The 18,929-nt window shown below is 32.7% G+C and overlaps 1 protein-coding gene across 1 annotated transcript; it reads right to left on the minus strand.

Annotated features, from left to right (window-relative positions):
- Positions 1 to 9,594: 9,594 nt before the first annotated feature.
- Positions 9,595 to 15,364, minus strand: LOC106755504 (BEL1-like homeodomain protein 9). The gene is made up of 4 exons (XM_014637674.2): positions 14,080 to 15,364; positions 10,781 to 11,142; positions 10,646 to 10,706; positions 9,595 to 10,548 (listed from the first exon to the last, which is right to left on the minus strand). Exons 1-4 carry the CDS (start codon positions 14,863 to 14,865, stop codon positions 10,027 to 10,029), a joined length of 1,731 nt encoding a protein of 576 aa, XP_014493160.1. The 5' UTR covers positions 14,866 to 15,364; the 3' UTR covers positions 9,595 to 10,026.
- Positions 15,365 to 18,929: the final 3,565 nt, after the last annotated feature.

Here is an 18,929-nt window from a genome sequence, read left to right on the forward strand (position 1 = left end):
ATAGTGATGGAAGTGAAGAATGTTTTAGATTATTATTTTGTATTGGTTTTCTAATTTTGGTTTTGAAAGACATATTGTACCGTCATTTAGGCGAAATTTGATTTCATTTGTTTATTTGAACAAACCTTGTTATTTATGTTACTTTTGGAAATAATGAATTCAAATTTTGTTTNATTCAAGTTTTGTTGAAACCAATTCACTTTTGGCAAATAATAATCAATATATTCTTCATACAGTAACTTCCTATTATGAATCCTTAAATATGGAATTACATGATATTAAGTATAATTTTTTTGAGGATATTGAGTTTGGGGGGAAGATTAAAGTTTATAGGAAGAATCGTTAAAAGTTATCTGATTCATAAAGTTCAAAACCTCTACCAAGTTAAGAACCTCTATAAGAACAAACTCAAGATCCTCACAAACGAAAGGGGATTCTCTAGTTGCTAAGGGAGACAAGTTTAGTCTCAATTAATGCCCAAAAGAAAATTAAGAAATTCAAGAAATGCAGAAGATTCACTACGTTTCAGCAGTAAGGAGTCTCTAATGTATGTCTAAGTATGTATGCATCCGGATATAGCATACACAGTTGGGTTCAAGGCAGATATTTAGCTATTCATGAATGGATCTTTGAAAAGCAGCCAATAAAGTTATGAATTTTTTCAAGAGAACAAAAGTTTATAAGCTCACGTATAGAAGGTCAAACCAGTAAGAGATCATCAAGTATTCTGACAATTTTGTATGATGCCAAGATAGTTTAAGATCCACTTCAGGTTACATTTTCATGCTAGCTGGTGGCGTAGTTTCTTGGCCTATTACCAAGCAAACTCTTATGGTTTTATCCACTACGAGTGCAGAATTTGTAACAACTTATTAGGCATCAAATCAAGGTATATGGTTGATTTATGTCACAGGGCCGCGTATTTTGAAAGGAATTGAAAGACCAATCAGGTTATACTTTGACATCAAATCAGTTCTTAAAGGAAGAGTACAAAGTGGATGGTTTTCCATATAACACTTAGTGACAAACTTCATGATTATATATCCTCTTAATAAGGCAATTACACCCAAGGTCTTTCATGAGCATATTGCTTGTATGGGTGTTTTACAGTTTGAGGAATCTTTGGTTCAGTGGGAGTTAGTCATCTTTGTGTGTTTGTGTTCTATGTTTTGGTTTTCATGTATGCATACATTTTGGTTTATTATTCGGATATTACACTTTGTACACTAAGGTTATTGTATTGATCTCATTGAGATAAAGTAAGGACCAGTTGAAAATAGACGTGTACAGATCACATTCACGTAACTTTTCATGCTACACATTTCATGATGTATCCATGTCATTTGATTCTGTCGGCATTAGTGATCACTGTTGGTTTGGTTGCAATTGTTGCAATTAAAACTGTTTTGGTTCTACATGCGGATATAATCAATGGACGAGACTTTGGGATATACTCAAGGTATATAATGGCAATTTTGAGCTCATAAAGTCTGACACATTTGTAAGGATTTATATGGATATATATATTTGTGACCAGTGGGATGTATATATATAAGTAATCATTAAATGTGTTAGGGCCATTATATTATATTAGCCAATTTTATAAAGTGATCTAATTGAGATAAATAGGGCTAAGGGTATATTTGTCATGAAAGGTATATTGTGTAGAGACCAGCAATAATTATAATTTGTTGAAGGGACCAAATTGTAATTATTGAAACTAAAGAATATTAACCGCCAGAGGTTATTTAAGGGGTCATGGTCCCCATCTGTGAGCACAACGATTCATTCCTGTTTCTTTCTCTTTATCCCCATCAGAAGAGAAAATCTAGAGGGAACTAAAGGTGCTCTACAGAGGGAAGATCATAGACTACTAATTCAAGTTGATCAGAAGAGTAAATTCAGGTTCATTAATCATTCCCAATGTCTACAGGTACGCTTCCGCTCCATTATTATAGAAATATATAGAAATATTGGGAACTGTTTTGATTGAAGAATTTAATGCATGTGGTTTATCGCTCTTTATTGTGAATCTCTGGATCATAAATTCTAACACCTTGAGCCTATTGTCACTGAAAAGCATATAATTTTCGTGTCAACAAAAAGCACACGCAAAACCCAAATCAAAATTCGCAAAAAAGCAGAGATCGAAGGAAAAAAGGATGCTCACATCTTAGGCCGACTAGAGTGGAGATCTCACCAGAAGGTATCGACGAAGTTGTTGAGGTTGGAGTGCGCGTGAAGCTTAAGCGAGAGATGGGGCTCATTGAGCATCGCCAGCATCCCACCTGCGAAACTCACCAAACTTGTTTAGGGATTTAGGGAATGAGCAGATAAAAGAGTTTGAATGGAGAACATATACACTAAACGAATAACACTCCTAGGAGGCTAGGAACAATGGGAATAAAGAAGGGTTAGATAGATTAAACCTGGATAATGGGAACATACGAGAAAGGAAGAAATAAGGGTTGGATACATGAAAACCTAGGTAGACACTACAGTAGTGAGCGGCATCGCCGACGATGACCTTGGCTAGTAGGGAGAGGTGCGACAATGATGAGGGACCTAGCGACAATGAAGGTGGCACCGTAGTTAACTTGGGAAGGTGTGGAAAAGAGGTAGTTGTTGTTGTTTGCGTGAAGAAAAGAGAAGAAACCCTATGAAGGTTTCATGCTTTGTGAGAATTTGGAAGTGTAGAATTTTCAGGAGGGAGGAAACGAAAATAAAGTTTTCTTTTTATTTTTTATTTTTTTAATAATTAATTATAAATATCCATATATAATTTCGATACGTAATAATTTTTGGAATTACATACAGATTTTAATTTCTTACATATGGATCCTATTCTTGGCTAAAATTCCTACCCAAAAGCGCCAATATTATACACAAATTTTATATACGGATATATCAGAAAGTAAAATCTAGATGTAAAATCCGTATGTAATACTTATGTTACATACAGATTAAAATCCATTTGTAAATATCGGTCGATAATGACCATTTTTCTTGTAGTTTGCGTCGTTGTAGAGACGTCGGAGAACAAAGCCTTCGCGTCGTCATAGAGAAACCGGAGAATGAAGTCTTCGCACCGTTGCAGAGACGCTGCTACGGATGCCCACGGTACTGTGAACATGAAAGTCGCGTCTTCCACCAGAACTCATCTCCCCTTCTTGAGAAAAACTCTCGAACCAGAACGAAAAAGGGAGGAGAAACCCTATGTTGCGTCTTCAAGTTGGAGATTTTCAGGAGGCATAATTTTTTGGTTGGGTTGATGAGACTTGTTAAAGACAATATTTCATTCAAATATATCCTAGGACATGGTACTCATTTTAATAATAAAAAACATTTAAAACAGTAATAAATTTCTCAAATACTTTGTAAAACTTATTCAGATGCTCTGTAAAACTTATTCTTGTCCAATGAAAATATATCAGGGACTTCCTAGAACTAAAGTTCCAAGTGATGCCTAACTTTACAACACTTGCATCTAGCGATGGTTGTTTGACACCCAACGAGATAACTTCTAAATTATATATATATATATATATATATATATATATATATATATATATATATATATATATATATATATATATATATATTTATGCATGTATGTATGTATTCCCAGACAAAATACCTAGATTACCTCCAAAAAGAGAAGTTAAATTTTCTAGTGGTAGGAGTTGGACCAGTGTCATAAGCTCATATAGAATGGCTCCGGTTGAGTTAGTGGAATAGAAAAAGAAAATAGAAGAATTATTGAAGAAAAATTTCATCAGACCAAGTGTGTCACCATAGGAAGCACCAATGTTATTTATAAAGAAAAGGGATGACAATTTTAAACTGTGTGTGGATTATAGATAGTTGAGCAAGCTAACCATCAAGGAAAAATATCCTCTTTTAAACATACATGACTTAATGGACAAGTTGCATGGGGTTGTGGTGTTCTTAAAGATATATTTGAGGTCGGGTTACCATTAAATCCTTATGAAGTTTGAAGGTGTGCAGAAAATGACTTTTAGAATAAGTTATGGACACTAAGAGTTTATTGTGACGCCTTTTAGAGTAACAAATGCACCGACTTGTTCAAGGATTACATGAACATGATCTTCAAACCCTTTTTGAATAAGTTTGTGGTGGTCTTCATAGATTATATTATTATATATTCCAAAATAGATGTAGAACAACTCTACTCCAAGAGATTATTTGCATGTTGATGACCCCAATGGTGTACTATTGATATGATTTCCTTGTGTATAGATAGCTTTTTTTTTCCTTTTATGGGTTTTAGCTATGGAGAAGTGTTTATGAGCTTATGAGTAGCATTTGCGGTAAGTAAATACTATTTTAATTTTTTATGATTTAGTTATATTTCATTTGATGGTTGTAAAGTGAACTTTGATTGGGTGATTCAATTGATATGTTTGATTGTCGTTAACTGAATTTATGATATGAAGAAGTTCCAACTTGTATGTTTATTTAAGTATTGCAAATTTGGGGTTCTTTTATTATATAGACTGTGATCATGAGTTTATGGCTAGATTAGTGATGTATCTGGTGATTGTTGTGTTGATGGTTGATAAACATTGAAAAATCGTTATTTTCATACTTAAATTTGATATTAAACACACCCTTTTATGACTTAGAATGTGTTTGAAATCATGCATTTTGCTTAAGTTAGAGAATAAGATAGTCAAAGTTGGTTTTCTTGGTTTTATGCTTGGTTTTCCCTTGATTTTGTAGGCTTATTGAATGATTTGAAAAAAGGATTGAAGTATCAAGGAGTTGTAGTATAGAAAAGTCAACCAAAATGCAGAAACGTCAACCAGTCAACCAGAAAAGTCAACCAATCAACCAAAATGCTGAAAAGTTGACCAGAGTGTCGTAGGCAGCGCCGGGCGGTGGCCGGGCGATGGTTGGGCGGTGCCCAGCGCCGGGCGGTGCCGTTGGGCGGTGGTTTTCCAGTTTTTTACTGTTTTTCGCCTGGTCGACACCACTGGGCGCCATTTTGAGTGTCGCACCCACCGCCAGGCGGTGGATTATTGAGCCTGGGCCGATTTTTCTATTATTTTCTGAGTTATAAATAGAATTGCACGACCCAGAAGGGGTATCTTTTGGCAAAAAGGACGCAGAAACACTCTTTTGACCCTTCGGAGGCGGATTTTGGATGCGGGAGCTCCAATCTATCAAATCTAGGGTTTATCTTTTCATTCTTTCCATTATTTTCATCTAGTTTCACCATGATTATGGTGAACTAAACCTCCATTGTTGTTCTTGATGTAATCCTTTGAAACTCTCATATATTGAATTGTTGCTTTATTCATAAGCTTTTATTCATTAATTGTTAGGGTTTTTCCTCCATTATATTTGCATGCTTTGTTTAAGACATTATTCAATAGCATAATCTTTGATTCTATCTATATGGACACGTGTGGATAGGTCTAGACATGAGGGAATTCTCTTGGTAGCAATAGTACCTAGACATAGGGATAGGAGGATCGATTGCCTTAAGCTTATGTTCGAATTATGTAATGCATGATTAATTGCTAAGGAGACTAGACATAAAAAACTAGTAATTATGAGTAGACTCTATTCACCAAGATATTGGAATTAGGGGAATTTAGAAAGTGACATTGACATTAATGAAAAAGTCGAATTCTTAGATATGTGAGAGTGGATAGGATGAAATCATAAACCCCAACAACATAATTCATTCATACATCATTCACCTGCATTATCTTTTGGTCAATTGATCAAAACCTTTGCATGAATATTTAATTTTCATTTTTGCATTATAAAACCCTAATTTTTGTTATTCAAGTCTTAAATAATCAAGAACTCACATGAAAGTCTAGGCTTATGAGTCTCTAGGAAAATGATACTCGGACTTACTGTTTATTATCACTTGATAGGATTCGGTACACTTGTCGAACTCTTAACAATGGTTTGAAGCAATTAATTAACAATTGGTATGGTTAGCAATGGAAAATTACAGGATTTTGATGTTTTCATTATGTAAACTCGCTAAGTGAGTTCTATTCTCATTTGGCAATATTCAAAAATGAATTTGAAAGAGAGATAGGAAAGACCTGCTCGTTAAGTGAGCGAACTTCACTAAGCAAATGCCAAATTTGAATTTGGCAGATAGTTAACAAATGGGAACTTGTTGAGCAAGCATATTCTCACTAGGTGAATTACAATGAGGTGGTTATCAAAAAAAATGGAACGATATGTGAAATTGAAATGTTGTGATTTGTTGTATAGCCATATCTTTTGAAGATATGGTAAGTTAGTTTAGTATTATGCATTTATTAGAGACATTCTTTTGAAGTCATCTTTGAACTTACTAAACTCACAATGTAAAGGATAAGGTCTAAGTGGTAAAAAATTAAGGAGGTTCCTATAACTTGTTTTAAGGTTGGGGAATCTCCTTTCTTTTAAGTTAAAGAGAATTTACCCTATCACAAGGAAAGGGAAACCAAATATCAGTAACACTTACGCTTTTAAGGATTTAAATTTTTGAGTGACACTAGTACAAAAAAAGGTTTTGACGTCTATTATTTTCAACATTTAACATATGTCAAAACACCGACATCATCGCAGGAGACATTGAATAACGTTGGAAGAAAAACAAAGGTGTTGATTGATGTAGAAATGGTCATTTTCAGACGTTAATTTACATTGAAAATTGTCATTTTTAAACATCAATTAATGTCGAAAAATGGTTATTTCTTACATCAATTAACATTTGAAAATGGTCATTTTTTATGTCATTTCGCGTCCAAAAATGACCATTTCCAACATCAAATGAGTCAAATGACGTCCAACATACACTTTCATACATCATTCCTTTGTTTTTTGTAAAAAAAAAAAAAATTATTCGTTTTTAGAGTTTTACCAAACCTAGAAAGCAAAAAATTAGCAAATGTAGCTCAGTTTTGACATTTCATATCCAGAACTCATTTTCAAATTTGTATGAACTGATATAAAGTAAAACTATCACAAATAAAAACTTGAAAAACAGAAAAACCATTGGAATGTGGCTAGCACAAATTTGTATGCACCATCATCACCCATAGAATGAAGAAAGAGTTGTCCTTCTATCAATCCTTATTGTATATGTTAGTAGTGGTGCTTACTATTTTGGTTAGTAATGATGTTATAGAAATAGTAGGGAATGATGTTATAATGAGTAGTGTATTCTGACTATTTACTTGTGATTTTTCGTTTTGATAGCTATAGTTATTATCTTTGGTTTAATTTTTTTTTTACCACTACTTGAAACCCCTATTCTAGGAAAAAAACCTTAGGGCCCTTTATTTTTAGTCCATATGAAGTTTAAAAATTATTTGAAAGTCAATTTTTGCATATCTTTAAACGATCATAATTTTTGCTCCAGTTGGCATATTTGACATTATTATATATCATTTGGGATAGAGAAAAATTTTCCAAGGCCATTGCAGCTGATTGTCAGTTGTTCCTTCTAAATTTTGAAAATAAGAGGTTGTTTTCTATTTTTTCGTTAATATATTTTATTTTATTTTTCAAACTTTGCAAAAATATTTCATAAACTTAGACTTTGTATTTTGATCTTTTTTTGTGAGGGCTTCTCATGATGTTTTGGTGCTTTGAATAATTTTTCAGGTCATTCAGAGTTCTTTTGAATATACTCTCAGTTTTACCCTAAGTTTGAGGTTCTTTTGAACAAACAAGTCCAACAATACCAAGTTCAACCAATTTATAGCCCATAAGAAAAGAAAACGAAAATGAAAGGTCATCAAAAATCCAAATTGAAACTAACCTTCTTGAACATGGGTTCACCACCAAAATAAAGTGTTGCTGCCATTGAGGGAGAAAGGAGAACGTGCCTATGTTCCAAAGAGTACATGTGCACAAAAACAACCGACCAAAATGAAAGAAAATCATACCTAAAGTAGTGAATCAACGTGCATTTGTGAAAAATGAAAGAAAGTTTACATGTCTTGGTCATCTAAAGCTTCATCTGAAAAGGACAACAGAGAAGAAGGTTTCACGCAAAGATAAAGTGAATAAATTTTCACCTTCCCACCCAAATTTTTAATGAATTCACTAATATATAACGTCTGAAAAGTGATATTCCGACGTCTTCTACCTCTTTGACGTCTAAAACTAGGACATTCAACATCATACGTGAGTACATGTTCACCTTCACGCCGAACATTTTCATGAAATTATCTAATATGACATGGGAAATTAATAATTCTGACATTTAATGAGCATAAGATGTCGTAAAAGTATAAATTTTGACGTCTAAATCAAACATATATTTATAAAAATGTCACCAATCATTTTTAAACGTTGGTTTTTTCATATTCTAATGCTGAACGAAAGACGTAAAAGTCCTTTTTTATGCTAACGTAACATGTGCATAACTTAGATAGTCTCAATCAATACATAAATATGAATAAATTTACTCTAGAGTTAATGTGTTTTAAAATACGTAATATGTGTTTGCTTGTATTAGTTCATAATTCATTTAATTGTTAGATTTTTTCAAGTTATCATTTGCTAATATTTTTTTTGTTGTTGTTTGTTGTTGTATCTCTTTTCCAAGTGAAGATGATGCTAGCCAAAAGATTAAGTGAGTTAGTATAAAATGTTTTGAAAGTAATGTATACAAGATGTCTAATATGATGTAAGTTACTTATTGGTCTTATTTTGTATTTTAAATATTTAGTAACTTACGTGTTTTTGAAAGAATTTATATAACTACGTTAATATTTATATATCTTTCTTCTATTTCTATGACCAGATTTGTTCAATATCCAAATTGTGAAAATCTAAAATAGTAGAAATAATTTATTTTGTTAGAAATTGAAATAGATATAAGTCGGGTTGTTATTGCTTTAAAATTGAAAATTTTGGTTGAACCATTTAATTTAAATTTACACCAAAACTTATCATTGAGAAAAATCGGGTTCATATATCAATCTTTTCATTATATATAATAAGTTTTGGAATATAAAAATATACAACTTAAATGAAAATGTTTATGAATATATATTTTTAAATTAAAAAATTATATATTTTTATTTTATTATAATATAAAATAATTAAAAATTTATATATTTTAATATAAAACTGAGTTAGAAAATAACCCAAACCAACTTTAGAGAATATATCTCATTTATTTGAAATTTAAATTCGTCCAAAGCTTCTTAATTCTTATAATTCAATTCATTAATTTTCTTAAGTAATAACAGAAATTCTTATTGCCTTATCTTATAATCTTATCTTATAATGAGTTAAATTTTACTATTTATTTTAATTTTAATTTTATATATTTATGATTAACCTATCATTTAAATGAAAATAACGTTAGACAATAATATAAATTGTAAAGTTATATTGAAAAGGAAGAGAAATTATGGTTAACCTTTATGCTATTTTAAGTAAATGAATAGTTTATTTTCACTATTTGTTTCTTTTGCTAATCTATATATAACAAAATAATAATTTTAAGACAAGATATCAAAATTTGAAGAAGAGTGTATTATATCTCCTGGTCGAAAGCTCAGTAAAAAATAGTTGTCTCCTTTCTCAGTTCTAGATAAATACATTTTTTTTATATATAATGTTGTTGAGTTCAGATACTGGAGGGATATAATACCAAAAAAATGCGATGTTCTACAAGATTCAATCTTCACATTGAAATCCATGTACCAGTTTGGTTAAAACAAAAAGGAAAACAATGTTTAACCTTGTGTTGGCACCTACACAAGGGTGAATCGATAGAAAGGCCTGCCATAATATTTTTCCCCTAAAATGAATTTACAATGACTTTACAGTCTTGTACTTGTTGTAGCCTTAACATAAAGACTAGTTCTTCCCAAACTTTGTAGCACCATAGAAGGCCAATTTTTCAATCACTTTCTCTTCCTAATTTCTGATGGTTGATTACAGCAAGAGAAACATGGTTAGTTATATAATATAACCAAATTAAACCAAGTCTAACCAAGGTTAGTAGATTGAAGAATGAAGAAATCTTCAGCCTACAAAATCATGCAACAGTTGCCCTCCTCCAATGACATCTCTTCCGAAATGTCGATTTTGTGATTCAAAACCACTTATAACATAGCCCTCAGGCTGAAGGGCAACACCAAAACGTTGAGCTGCACTCATGCCAAAGGGCTCAGACAAACCAATACCATGATTTTGATGAAGACCAAGTGTGAGAGATACACCATTGTTAATGCTCACTCCAACACCCATTTGCTGATTGCTTGTGTTCGTTTGATTCAGCTGTTCCTGACCCCTTACTTGCATATTAGCAATTTCATTTCTGTGTTGTTTATAATGGGCATCCTGAAACTTCTCCATGGAGGTAGATGGAATATTCTCAGTAACAAGAGAGTTGTCTGAAGGTAAATGATCACCACCACTTAAGTTTCTCCTACTTTGTTCTTCCCTCTGTGGCCTTTTCTGAGCTTGCTGTGATTCTAGCATGTGTATTTCTTCCACCATTGGTTTCCAAAGCCTTACTCTTGCATTAATAAACCAATTAGACACCTGTCGAAGAGATAAACGCCAATAATCAATTACAGAATCCATCAACCAGATGTGAAAATATTCATAAGATGAACACTATTTTATCTTGAATCTTCACCTGGTTGCGAGATAGACCAGTTTGTTTAGCCAACATAAGCTTGTCGGTATCAGTAGGGTAACTGCATCAAGAGAACAATGATTTAGTAGTATTCTAAACACACGAGTTTGGCTATGAAGTTTAAATAGCACTTACGGGTGAAGAAAGTGTTCAAACAACCAGGCCCTGAGAACACTGACAGCACGCTCAGGAAGTCCTCTTTGAGGTCTCCAAACAGGCTGCTGGTGCTCAAGAAACCCTGGCCTTTGGCTGTAAGTGCCCCTATCACTATTGTGCAGTCTTGGAGATTCATCCTTTCTGTTACTAATCTGAAAAGGAGCCTTGTTGATGAACTGAAGCTGGTCAGTGATAGCATTCTTCAAGCATTTAAAATGTTTGGACATGGCATTTATAGCCAAACTTGCATATGGGGCTGCATTACCAAGACCAGAAACATACTCGAATGATGTTATCACTGCATGCATCTGTTGATAATACTGCCTGTACCTCCTGTAAACCTGTTTGTTGATGATTCACAAGGAAATTATTGTAAAGTTTGAGGTGAGACGAGATTACCATATCACAATTCAAATAAAGGCTTGAAGAAGCACATGGAGCTTTGTAATTGATCATGCACTTTATCAACTTTTCAATTTAATTGGGCAGTATACATTCAGAGTTCAGATTATCAATACAAAGTATATGATTGTCATACTCAAAACTCCACACAACAAGGGAAATCATTATTCATATATATAGATTTGGTAAACATGCTACAAGGCTCTTGAATCTAATAAGTTGGAAGTTCAAAGCCATAGTCATGAATGAGTTGATGTCCCAGATTTTGTACAACAGTGAGATAGTAAGAAGTTTCATCTTCTGTCCAGTGAATTTGATTTTAGTGTTTTATGCTAGTAAAATTAAAATTTTCAGATTTTCTGGTAGTGATTGGAGGATTAATAACTTAATTTTAAGAAATTCTGACCATGCACAGATTAACATTACGTGACAAGAGAAATATAGTGCAACAAATTTTACTACCAAGAGAGAACAAGAGAAGTGGAAAAATCTGAATTCAAATAAAAGATTTAATAGAGACAAAAAAAATGATGTTGTATAAGTTCTTGTATGTATATTACATGCAATAAATAAATATGAATCAGAGAAGCTGCAATTAAAAATGTCAAATGACAAGAAAGAAAGAAAAAAAAAAAACTGACAACTGTTTGGCAGAAACAACTGAGACGACAAGCACTAAACTGAAATCAGGAGAAAAGTGAATATCAACAAGTGTCTAATAAAAGAAAACAAAAAAACTCAGTCGGTATAACTTAACTTTTTCTTTTATAATGCACAGTTTAAATATTATTATAAGAGAGTTAGTTTGCAGTTAAATTTTAAGTTGTATTCACATTTAGAATCATTGGTTATACACATCACTTTGATTGACATCACATTTTGCAACAATTCAATCATTGCACAAAGGCCAGGACCCACAGGTCTGTGGGTAATGCACTGTCCAGTCCAGGAACTATGGTGTTGTAGGGACGAAGCAGTATTTGTAGTTTATAAAGAAAATACAGTATTTGAACAATAGTGAACATTCTTATTCCATTTCCCTTGTATTCTCTTCATCTTTCAATAATTTTTTTGTAACTCTTTTCTACCAACAAAAAATGAAAACGAAAAAACATTAGAACACTGGAATGGTTTACACACACTATCATTGAGGAGCTGAGATGGCCAAGTAAGTATTATTTATTCTTTTATCTTCTTTTTTGTTGTGTACAGAAACAGTAATGGATTTGAACCTAAGACCCCATATAAATTATCCAACCCCCCAGGCCAACCCTAGTGGGTTAGGTATTGGTTATGTTCCACTATTGATTCCATCTCCACTTCACATGTTCCCAAAGGTTTACCATTGGATTTCAATTTCTGCATTATATCTTTAATTTCTAGATCAAGTCCAATAAATAGCTTTCCATTTAAATGATACAAAACATGTCCATGCCCTATATTTCCACCCTGAAATGACTGAACTAGCATAAATGACTGCTTAAGCAAGAATAAGTTCCTACCAAAGCAAAACCATAAAGCATACACGAACATGACAACTACCGAATGGTACAACAACACTACCAATCTTATAATTAATTAACGTGACATGTCACATGCTCTAATGCCACATGTAGATATATACCATTTTATTATTCATCAACTTTTTCACTTTTCAATGCCATATTTATTCTTAGAAGCAACTGATCGGGACACAATGCATGTGTACGTTGATACCCTACACTTGACAACATAAAGCCCACTATGCTCTCACACAGTACGTATAACACCACAGGTATTATGATTGGCTATAAGGGGTACGTTTGTAGCATATTTCGAAAAGCATGGCATTAAAATAATATTACAATATAACTTCATCAAACTCGAAAAGTTAATTAGTATTTAATGTAGAATTAATTTTAATATTCACTACTAAAAGTATAAGCCATGTATAGGCTACATAATCATTTCATCATATNCCCATAATATGGCCTGTNAGAAATTAATAAACAGTTCCAAGTTCATGTGCGAAAACCAGTTTCATTTCGCAGAATAANTTTNCAAGTAGTANAANTTGCCAAACATAAAGTGAAGCATCATCATGACATTACATGCAACTATTATAGCATCCGGAATCTATATTGCCAGACTAAAATGGCAATCACAACAATCAGAGAGTTACTTTAATCCCAATCCCAATCTAAAGCCAACTTAGATAAAGGCTAAAAACCCTTGTCATATGTAAGTTTCTTTAATCGTAGACACGATCTTATCAAAAANANACTTTTACGGAGTATAAATCTTTTCCAATGGATTCCTTCAATCACTTTATTTATGCACATTAATTACCCAAACCAATCTGGATGACATAGTCACTAGCTAGAAAATCTTTCTATAGATGTCAGGCACTTTACACTCCCAATCTTCGTGCATATATTCCCTGCCAATAACTTTTCCAAAAAGATAACCAAGTTCACCGAGGTCATCTATACCACCAAATACAAGCATCTTAAAGCAAATAGAACATAATAACAAAAGCTCAGCCACATACAAATTACAAAAACATCACACCACAAACCCACAATAACTTCATGCATTCCACAAGATCGAGAGCTAGTACAGATATCAAACCCTTAATGCTATCATTAAGCAAACATTTATGATAACTTAGGACTTAACCTTTTAAGGCAAAAAACCCTGGCAACTTTAATCAACAATCCAATTTTCACTCAAAATTTTTCTAAAACAGTAACGCACTGACACTTATCAGAATGAAGCACACAAACACAAAAACCAAAAAATTGATAGGAATAACATCAAACGTGAAACCTCATTTCAAGAAAATTTCAATTAACTATAACTCAGATCCTCGGAAAAAAAAGAAAAAAGAAAAATACCTCGTCAAGCATGGTTAATAATCTACACTTCTTCTTCCTACTCTCATTTTCATAGTCCCCAAGTGGATCATCCCCACCAACAACTCCAGTGGCACTCAAACCCTCATGAGGAGGTTCCATCAACGACGCATCAGGAGCAAGTGACTTCTCGGTAGCGTAAATTTCACGAACCCCACCATCACATAACTCTTCCAATAATTGCTGTGCAGGTTTCAAGAACCGCGATTCCTTCAATATCGAAGCATACCCCGTGAAGGGTCCAAGTGGAACCGAATTCCTCGAAACCTCACTGTTCCTTTCAACCAAACCAGGAATAACAGCCCCAAATCGCTGAAGATTCAGTTCCAAAGGGTGATGAGTGTTGTTACTCTGGGAAGACAAAGACAAAGACAAAGGCTCGGGCTTGAACACCATCATTTCACTGGCATCATTGTAGCCATCACCAAATTCCCTAAGGTTCTGAAGCTGATAGAGAAAAGGGTTGTTGTTGTGGTGGTTGCTATTACTGTTGATAACATGAATTGCATCACCATTGACAACCCCTCCTTCGACAAACCCCATCATCAAATTGGAACCTTCTCCCTTGGCAGCAGCAGCTTGTTGGGTGGCACAAGCTAACAAATCAGAGGGAATAAGAGAAGGATCGTAGAGAGAGGTTAAATTTGGAGAAGTAGGGTGAAGGATAGAGGAAGATTCAACGAAAGAAGGGTGGTTCTGAGCGAAAACTCTTAGCTTGTCCCTCCTACTTTGTTGTGGGACATGGTAATGCTCAAAACCCTCAGCCATAGGGAAGAAAAGAAAGTTAAAAAGAGAGGGGTTGGTGTAGTTGGTGATGATGTTGCAGATGAAGAAGGAGAAGAGGGAAAGCGAGTGGAGCAGAAGAGGTGACGGAAGTTGCAGAGAAGAATAGTGGAAGTGATGGTGACTGTGAAAGGAAAGGATATAATAATTATCATGATCTTATGCAGCAGAGAAAGTGGCGCAGTTTGTGACAGAGATACGTGAAGTGAAGTGATTTGAGAAATTGGGGTGTGGTATGGGGTTTGGTCTCTACACGCATCTGAAACCACTGCACACAAACTCACACACTCACTCACAAGCAAACACAGCTTCTTTCTCTTTCTCTTTCTCTTTCTCTATCTCTATGCACTGTTTTTAACAAGTAACTGTGGATTCTTCAGTTTCCTTCCCTTTCTCTCTCTTCAAACTCCAAAGGGAAGGTGTTCATGATACACCTTGGGGCTCGAGAAAGACCGGCTATTTCCGGTAATAATCGAACAACGTTGCTCCTGTGTGTTGCAGATATTTCTGACAACCGGGTTTCTCAGTTTTGTCGTCTTCTCAACCCTCTTGTGTTCTGTCTTTATCAGTTTATTTTATTGTTTACTATTCAACACTCAGATTAGACAATCATTTACGATTATATTAACTTAGATTTTATATTTTACATGATAAATATTTTTTATGTATAATAGAGACTTACATTATATAAATTAATTTCAAAAATAAATATAGTATCAAATTTTATTTTATAATAAATCATTTATAATTTTCAGAAACTTTGTACGAAATAAGAATATATAAAGAAAAAGTTGTTGCTTATAGAAGTGAGTAGTGTTATGTACAAATGATAATATAAAGAAAATGAATAAAAGTGATAGGATGACGCACGTGATGAGAAGGGAAGGAACAGAGCGGTGAATGAAAGAAAGGGTTTTGACGTTCTCAACACTCATCCTCTTCTGCGTCACTACCCTTAAATGCCTCTATTCACTAAAATGGACTCCTCTTTCATCTTTTTTTTTTTCTTTTAATTATTTTTAATTGAGGGTATGTAGTGATAGAACAATAAAAAAATATTTTCTAACTACTAAACCCACTGCCTCCTTATATTCCTTTTTTATAGCCTATGGATAATGAAATGAATTTTTTGTTGGGCCTTTCTTTCACTCCAGCATTATCATTTGCTCATTCCTACTCACTTGCAAGTTCTAATGACGCTAACAATATCAAGACTCATCATGGATGAGCTTGAGATAACTTTCTCATAATTTTTACCTTATCCCACATTTTAATTGTAGCTATTAATTTTGATTTAAATGTTAATCTAATTAATACAAAATATATATATATATATATATATATATATATATAAATATATATATATATATATATATATATATATTAGTTTTATCACTATATACAGTTGAATATAATAAAATAAAGATATTTCTAATTTTAGTAATGATGTTTTAAAATTAAGAAATTCATTACAAAAATAATGCCGTATTGTATACCGAACTGTTACAACAAAGATAGAAATAATATTTTAGAGCTTATGTTTTTTGCTTTATGACAAGTTCTTTTTATTATTATAAGATTTTTTTTTTCTTTAAAAGATGCGTAGATGTGTAGATGATTCAAATCGTATGTTTTGTCCTAATTTCACTGATCGAAAAAGAATTGTCTCTTCTTCTAAGTATTTTCATCCCTAAAACTGTGTTTCATGATAGATTTGAGGATAGTGAGGGGATAGATAGGAGATGATTTCAGGGTGAAATAATTATTGTTTTTTTATTTAGATATGAGTAAGAGTGAATTTGAAAATAAAGTTTATGAAAATTAGTGTAAAATTTGACATAAAATAAATTAATTAATAAAAATTAAAAATTATCAAAATATTCTTAATTATAAAAAGAATATAAAATGATAATTGTTAATGTTATATTTAATTTGTAAAAATGTTTATAAAGAAAAAAAAATTAAAAATATTAATAATTAAATTTTAAAATGTAAAAGAATTATAATTTTGTAAATTGAAATAATTTTTTTAAATATAATATTTTTTTTAATATAATTTACTACCAAGTTGTATGAATTTTTTTTTATTATTGAAGTGAAATTTAATATTTATGAAGAAACAAATAATTAACTGAAATTAAAATATTACATGACATAAAATAAATGCGAACATAATAAGATACAAATATATTTGTGATAGTTTATGATGAAGTTGCTTAAGTTAGGTATGTAAACAACCTATTTAAACGATATTGTATTGACAAACCTATTAGACGTCTTGTATGTGATGGATGTGAAGATAGAAAGTCGAAGCACCGCCTGAATAAGTTATCATCTTGAATGTTCATAGTCCTTAATAAGTTATCAATTTTCTTCTGAAGTATGATTAGATAAATGATTCCTAGTTGTTAATAGCGCATCTCGACGCTCCATGGCTTGCAGTTGTTGTTGAACAGTTGCACATAGTCTTCTTGTTTCAGTATTTCCCTTTTGCAATTCATCAATTATTCGAGAATCCATCTGATTTGCAGTTCATTAAGGTAACATTAGGAATAAAGAAAAGTATGATAAATGTTATGAAAAAAAGTATAATTGAAATATATTTAATGTAAGAAAGCAAAGAAATAAGTTAACGTAATAAAATAAGTCATGTGATACAATCATGGAATTGTAAAGAACTTAATCATCTAAATGGTGCATAATTAAGTTAACATTATGGTTGACGTTAGCAAATTGTTGGTTCATGTCGAAGGATAAGTTGGCCAAGTTATCTTCAATACGCTGAACTCGCCCCTGCATTTATTCCATATCATGCATTCTATGTTGCAAGTCTTGTACCCCCTCCCACATTTGAGTCATCATATTAAGATTTGAAGGATAGGGAAGAGGTTGCACAAGGTCATCATGTTGAGGACTCTGATGTTATGGTTGGTCTTCGTCTTCATCATCATTAACATCATGCTGCCAAACACCATTGACGTTTACAATGTTCAACCTCCTCAAAGAATTAGTTGAAAAATGTTGTTTGGTCCCAATTTGAGTGATGGCATCTGCATCAAGATGTTCTCCACTATATTGCATGATTTAGGTGATCAAAACATTGTATGGTAGGGGTGTGTCACCGGCCTTACATTTAAGCATATGTTGCATTATGTGATGAGGCCAATTGATAGCTATATTATTTTTAAGCACTCATAACATAAAGAAATCATCGTGCAATAACTTTGCAAAATTTCCAGGTCGTGGAGTCAACATGTGCACAATAACATAATGCAGAAGTCTATCATTAATATTCAAACAACCAACCATTTTAACACGTTGACCCTGCATTTCTGGTCTAACCATAGTAGCCAATGCCATCTCTCGGTCATAGGGAAGTCATCTTCGATATTTGTGAAACACAATCTTTAACCCTCGTACTTCAGACGAGCAACATTCAACCAATTTTGGACATACCTCTTGAAGACTTGCCAAGATTTGAAGCAAGATTAATTGACACAAAATTTTCCAATACAGCTCCAAGTTGTATGACCAGCAGCTTCTATACACCAATTAGATTCTAACTTCAAATCTGAATTTTTGAATACAACGATAACATATTAAACTTGTGTTGATCCAATTAACACATACTAATAAATATATAATCCTTAATATACTAAATAAACATTTCATTAACACACATGCATTTAAAACACAAACAATTAAACATATAGATATTCAACTACAATTAAAACGCATACATGTTCAAGACTTTTGAAGGAGGAATATAACCAAGGATGTTTCAAAATACAAGCACCACAAATTTTTTGAGAAACATGTAGGCTTCGTTTTACACCAAGAGGGGGGGGAGTGAATTGGTGTTTGTTCAAAAACAAAATCTTTTCGCAATCTTTATACAAAAATACCAAGCTTTTTTTTATTTTTCTTGAAATGTAAGTAATGAAAGTTCAATGCAGCAGAAAAACGCAGTTGACTACTAAACAGATAAAGTCGACTAGAAATACAGAGTGTAGGGATATAGAAAATCAAACACTGGTTTTTATACTGGT

The sequence above is a fragment of the Vigna radiata genome, unplaced genomic scaffold, assembly GCF_000741045.1.
Source record: "Vigna radiata var. radiata cultivar VC1973A unplaced genomic scaffold, Vradiata_ver6 scaffold_328, whole genome shotgun sequence".
Lineage (NCBI taxonomy): Eukaryota > Viridiplantae > Streptophyta > Magnoliopsida > Fabales > Fabaceae > Vigna > Vigna radiata.